The 6,888-nt window shown below is 42.2% G+C and overlaps 1 protein-coding gene across 7 annotated transcripts in view; it reads left to right on the top strand.

Annotated features, from left to right (window-relative positions):
* Positions 1-6,888, top strand: part of LOC123748458 (lachesin) — a 277,052-nt gene that overhangs the window by 223,752 nt on the left and 46,412 nt on the right. For all 7 annotated transcript variants that reach the window (XM_069324782.1, XM_069324810.1, XM_069324774.1 and 4 more), the window contains exon 3: positions 6,166-6,275. In XM_069324782.1, the coding sequence (XP_069180883.1) occupies positions 6,166-6,275 (110 nt within the window). The remainder of the gene's footprint in view (positions 1-6,165; positions 6,276-6,888) is intronic.

The raw sequence follows: 6,888 nt of genomic DNA, 5'->3' as shown, positions 1-6,888 counted from the left end.
CATATGTGCTTTCTTTTTCTGCAGTTGCTTTTCTGCTGCTTTTGAGGTGGCTGCGTTATCTGATAAGTTTTGTCTTATCTGCGTATCTGAGTTATCTGCGTTTTTTCTGTTTTATGTTGCTCTGCAACTTCTCACTTTCACGAACAAATCCACAAGGGCCGTGACGAGGATTCGAACCTTTCGTAAGTCTCACTTTCTCACTGGTTGCTTCTCCTATTACTTCCTCATACAGATCACTTTCCCTCATTCACACTCACACATCAACTCTCTCAGCAGCTCTTACATTTACTCTCATATTAACTCTCAACTCCCACCCATCAATCCATCAACTCTCGGCTGGCAAATAATAAAACAGAATCATTAGAGTAAAATCAGAGTTTTTTCACACATGGAAAAAGTTGTAAAATTCCGCCCCTACTGTCATGGCTGATTAAAAGCGCCTTCATACCTTATCATCTGGACCTGGTGTGGTGATGGAGGAAGCGGGGTGGGAGGGAGTTTGGTGGGAGGGAGCAGAGCGAGAGGAGAGTGCGATGGAACATTCGGAGGGACCTGTGAGGGAGAGGGAAGAGTTGGAGGGAGAGTAAGGGAAGCACAGTGGGAGGAGTGTGGGAGGGAAGGAGAGAGAAGTGAGAGACTGAGGGGGTGCGGAGGGAGGAAAAGTAGGATGGTTAGGTAATAAGGGAGACGGAAGAGTAGGAAACGGTCGTGGGAAGGGTGGAGGCTGGGAGAGTAAGGGACAGGTATTGAGGCAGAGGGAAAGCGGAATGGAAGAAAGAAGGAATAGGCGATGAAAAGAGGAAGCGAAGACGTGGTGAATTGAATAGATGGAGGGGAGAAGTAAGTGGGGAGGGATAGGTACATATAGAGAAAAACAGAGGAAGAAAGAATTATAGAGGAAAAAGAGCCGAAAAAGGGATTAGAAGAGGGAGGAAATTAGAGGTGAAGTAGGAGGAAAGTGTGAGTAGATGAATGGAGAGAGCGAGTAAAATGCAGAAATAGAGGGGGAGGTAGGGCAGGAGATGATGACGATGGAAGGAGGGAAAGGTCTAGAAAGAGATGTAAATATAAAAGATGTAAAGAAGGGAAGGGTGGAAAGTGTTGAGAAAACATATATGGAAGGGGGAACCAGGGCATGGGGACTAGATAACAGATAAATATTTGGAAGAGAGAGAGAGTAGGAAAGGGTGAGAAGGACAAGGGAATAATGAGAGGGTAGGCAAGATAGGGAATGAAAATAAGAAATGGAATGGAATAAGCTAGACTGTAGGGTAGGAAGAAGAGAAAGGAAAGGAAACCAAAGGTACAGTGAGAGATGAAGGAGAATTGGGTAACAGGGAATGCAAAAGAGGAGTAGGGGTGAAGAGTAGGGAAGAGGAAAGGCAAGAGGGCAAGGAAGAGAGAAGGTAGCGAGAAGGAAAGAGGGAGAGAGTATGAGAGGCAGAGGAGAGAAGGAGGGTGCAGGTGCAGGCAAGAGGGCAAGGAAGAGAGAAGGTAGCGAGAAGGAAAGAGGGAGAGAGTATGAGAGGCAGAGGAGAGAAGGAGGGTGGAGGAGTACGGAGAAGAAGAAATAGGATAATGGAACAAGGAAGGAGAGAATGACAACAAAGAGATCACAGATAGCGTGAAGAGGTCAGAGATGCAGGAAAAGATGAATGAACATGAGTAGCAATGAGAATTGACGGAAAGGATAGGTGAAGAGAGAGAGAGAGGGGACAATGATGAATAAGAAGGATAAGAGATGAGGAATGAGTAAGAGAAGACAATGAGAACGAAAAATTATATTTAAAATCTATTGTTGTTATGGAAACTAAATTTTTTTCGCGAATGATATTCACAAGTCCACTCAAAAATTAACTCCTTTCTTTATAAATCAGAATATACAAATTCCCAAAAATGTGCTTTTCTCAGATTCGCAACACAAATATACTATTGAGTCACATGTTCATAGAGAAAAACAAAACACCTGAAGCTGTAACACAACACCTGATAACTCTATCCCTCACAGATATTTTTAACTAGACTTAAGCAATTAAAATACCGAGAATCATTTTGAAAAATGTAATTTGTCATCGCTATAAAAATGTAACATTTTTATCACAAAACGAGTTATTATAAAGAAATTATTATTTGATTAATGTTAAAAAAATGTAGTTAATAACCAAAGTTATTAAAGTTATTAAAGACATGAAAACATTAGCCAGGCCTTCGAGAGAGCTCTAAAAACATTTATTCAACTCTCAATCATCAAAGAACTGAAAATAGAATATTATATTATCGGGAAAACATCTACACACATTATGCTGAGAGATAATATCTCTGACATAAAAAATCAGTTGGATTAAATATATTTGATGTGTGTCAGTCCTGAATGTACCCACCGGGTCACTCAAGAGTGACACGGGTCACTCAAGAGTCACACAGGTCACTCAAGAGTGTCACGGGTCACTCAAGAGTGTTATGGGTCACTCAAAAGATTGTTACGGGTCACTCAAGAGTGACAAAGGTCACACAAGAGTGTCACGGGTCACTCAAGAGTGACACAGGTCACACAAGAGTGACACAGGTCACTCAAGAGTGACACAGGTCACCCAAGAGTGTCACAGGTCACTCAAGAGTGTGTAATAACGAGGCGTGGTTGTGTTGATGACGTGTTGGAGAAACAGAGTACTGGCAGAACACGTGCAGTTATAACATGTAGGTTATAACACCTGCAGTTATAACCTACATACAACTCCTCAACAAATCACTTGTGTCGTGCCATTTACAACTATACAACCCCGACAAACACAACCACCACAACCACAAAGCTCTACTTCAACCAGCCACAACCTTGAACCGCAACCAAGAATATATGCTATTTTTCCACAACCGCCAAGATTAATGTTCCAATTTTTCAAGAGGTTTTCATTAAAAGTGTTGCCATTGGAGCTGCAAATATCCTCTCTACAGGCTCTCCTTCGACCCTTATTGGAACGACAAGTGTGTGTGTGTACCTGGGAGGTGGCACTCAGATAAATCTCACTGCTATACTGCACGCAATTGTTATCACTGCTATACTGCACGCAAGTGTTATCACTGCTATACTGCACGCAAGTGTTATCACTGCTATACTGCACGCAAGTGTTATCACTGCTATACTGCACGCAATTGTTATCACTGCTATACTGCACGCAATTGTTATCACTGCTATACTGCACGCAATTGTTATCACTGCTATACTGCACGCAAGTGTTATCACTGCTATACTGCACGCAAATATTCTCACTGATATACTGCACGCAAGTGTTAACACTGCTATACTGCACGTAAGTATTTACACTGCTATACTGCAGGCAAATATTCTCACTGCGATATAGGAAGCAAATACTCTCACTAATAAACGAGATAAGACATTGCCAAAATGAGAAGCGAGTATTCCTGCAAAACAAACGATATATAGGGATGCACACATCCAACCACAACAGCGTGATCAATCTATTAAGAATTTGGAGCCCTGGCAAGGAATCCAACTCACGTCTCTGCGTGACATACAGGAATACTCATTAGTAAATGGGACTCCCCATTCTCACCAATAGGACACATGGATACTCAATGGGAAACGAGAAAGCAATCTCTATCTCAGTCAAGGTCAAACACGAGGCATTTGTTCTTATAAATAAGTTATAGGCATCAATTATAATAGATTGCCGGCATCCAGCATAATAGATAATCTATTAAATGTGGCAAATATTCTCGTTAACTGATTGGGATATAAAGCATTATTCTGTTTATAGAAACATGTCTAAGGAAGATTCTGATAAACAGACTTCTAGTATTCTTACTGATACACGAATCCCAAGTGTTCTTACTGATAAACGGATCCCAAGTGTTCTTACTGATAAACGGATCCCAAGTGTTCTTACTGATAAACGGATCCCAAGTGTTCTTACTGATAAACGGATCCCAAGTGTTCTTACTGATAAACGGATCCCAAGTGTTCTTACTGATAAAAGGAACTAGAGTATTCTTAGGAATAAACGGAAATCAAGTATTCTTACTGTTAAACGGGTCAAGTATTCTTACTGATAAACGGGTCAAGTATTCTTACTGATAAACGGGTAAAGTATTCTTACTGATAAACGGGCATATGTTCTTTAATTTAGCGCGTGCTCATACTGTTAAACGGGACACAAATATTAACACTTTGCGACCACATGCCTTCGTGTAGTGTCGAACCATGTGGCTATTGCAACAACATGCCAACATGTAGTGTCACACGATGTGGTTATTGCAACAACATGCCTTTATGTAGTGTCACACCATGTGGTTATTGCAACAACATGCCTACAACCACACACATACTGATACAGCAACAATGACATTGCATTTCTTTGTTCGGCTTGTCTTAAGCAAATTCTCGGGTTGTGAAGCATAAAGAGCTATGAATAAGTGATTAATATACATAAGCATCTACCTCCCAGCACCACCCTCTTTTCCTCGTCCATTCTATTATCTCTTATCTACTTGATCCTTTTCTACACTCTATTCCCTTCATTACGTGTCTTCTAGCCTCACACTTTGTCACATATCCACTATCCCAGCCCCATGTCCTCCCATACCATCCCTTCGCCTCTCACATTACTCATCTTCCTAGTCCTCTCAAATTTTCTTCTCACTAGTTCTCACCCAATGTCTTTATCTCCTATTCCATACCTCCCAATCCTGCTATTTCGCCTTTCTCCTTTCTCCCATACGTATTCCCTTCTCCCGATTAGACAATATCCATATTACTCTCCCCTCCCTTCCCCAGAACCCTCTTCCATATTACTCTCCCTCCCTCCCCCATTACCCCCAATTCACCTCTCCCGCCGCGGAAGAAAGGCATTAGTAACAAAGCTAAGTCTCAGGAACCAATTTGCGAGTTCACGTCGCCTCGCGCTCGCTCTCACGGCTTAACGACACACTTATGGCGATTTACAGCGGACATCGCGATGCACGACCGGATTTACAACCTTGTGTAAAAGAAAACAGGAAAATTACTCATAAGGAAATGATTAACGGATGGGAGATTTTTTAGAGGAAAGGGGGGTGGGTGAGAAAGGTGAAAAGGATAGGGTGGGGTAGAGGGATGGTTCAATGGGAGAGGAGGAGGGGGTGGTGGGGAGTGTGGTTAGTTGGAGGGGCTGTGGGATGGAGAGAGGAGGTTGGGGTTGCTCAGGTGGGATAGGTGAGTGTTGGTGCGGTGATTGAGGTGTTAGTATATGAGGTGGTTATGTAGTTAAGAGATGCAGTGAAGGTTTGTAGTGATGGTGATTATCCAGAATGTAAGTTAGGGGGGTATAGTTTTAGGTTGTTTATATATGCAATGTGGTTGTGAGAGTATGGTTGAAGTTTGGTTGTGAGGTGCGAGTGGGTGCTGGAGGAGGAGGGTGTGCAGTGTGTAACTCAAGACACTCAAAACACACACCATACACCACACGTGTCCAGCTGCTTATCAAATTTTCCATCTCGCGTTTTGTAAAGACTTGAATAATAATAAAAAACAAGGAATCAAATATAAAACTACTTTACTTTTCAATCATCTTTACATATATTTTCAATCTTTTCATTGACACATTTATTTTATACTACAACTGGATACTTTTTTACTCTCATCCAACAATGCATCTAGATACAAAACTTATGAGAATATCTGTTAGTATCTGTATCACTGAACATCACGATCTTTATACTCCCAGACACCATCCTAACATCTTTCAGCACCTCCTGTATCAGCATTTCTTACTTCACACATCTCGGCATCTACTTCACAGGTATATCAGCATCTATCTCACACATCTCACCATGTATCTCTCACTCACCTCAGAATCTATCTCACACCTTTTTCACGACCAATATCACACACATCTTGGCATTTCCTATCACTTATCACATACAAGTACTTTCCCTACTCATGCCACTTTGTCCGATCTTCCAAAGAGATGTCAACATCTCCTCTAAGACATCCCAACATCAGCCGAGCATACCTTAACACCTTTCCATAACATCGCAGCAATCATATTCACCTTTATATAACATCATGGCTCATCGCGATTCATACAAGCCTCTTTAAATCACCAATATCTGGCTCATATAGCATCACAACCACTCACCATATATCTTTCTCTCTCTCCCTCTCTCCAGGTGTTATGTCAAGAGACCCAATCTTCCTCGCTGAGATCCAGAATCAAACGGTGTCAGAGGGAAGGAACGTCCGCTTCGCCTGTAGGGTTGACAACCTCGGGACACATAAGGTGAGTTTCGTCTATCAGCTTCCTCGGTTCTTCCACTGGGTAGTTACACTGTGACCATTGTACACAAAGGTCTCCGGGGATGAAGGGTGAAGGGGGGGGATAAGAGCAGCTATTTAAAAGTAATGGAAGAAACCTTTATGTTCAATAGAGGCAAATGGAGGGAAAAATTGTTGCTCGTTTCAGTACCGTTCCATAAATCTACTCCAATTATTCCACTCTCTCAATCACTTGTCTTTCCTTTCACACATGCCTTTCCCCCATGCTACACTTTTATTGGATCGACCCATTGTCTGCGTCTCTTGACTGTCTGCGTCAGTTGACTGTCTGCGTCACTCCACTGTCTGTATCACTCGAATGTTTACGAATCCCCACTGTCTGCATCACCTGTTAGGATTCTCTGCCTACATCATTCCTCGTGTCCCTATTTTCCCACCACCATCACCCAACACTACCACTATCGTGACCCCACACTTCCATTACCTAAGCCCGTTCCCGTCACAATCAGTTACATTATATAAAAAATGGTAATAAATGCCAGTTTTTGGTCTCGACGTGAATAATTCTACGGTGCAGCCCACCCACATTTCACTTACCCTGGCGCTCTTCCGGACGA

Source organism: Procambarus clarkii, chromosome 2 (genome assembly GCF_040958095.1).
Source record: "Procambarus clarkii isolate CNS0578487 chromosome 2, FALCON_Pclarkii_2.0, whole genome shotgun sequence".
Lineage (NCBI taxonomy): Eukaryota > Metazoa > Arthropoda > Malacostraca > Decapoda > Cambaridae > Procambarus > Procambarus clarkii.
This window is presented reverse-complemented; position numbering and strand designations above follow the sequence as displayed.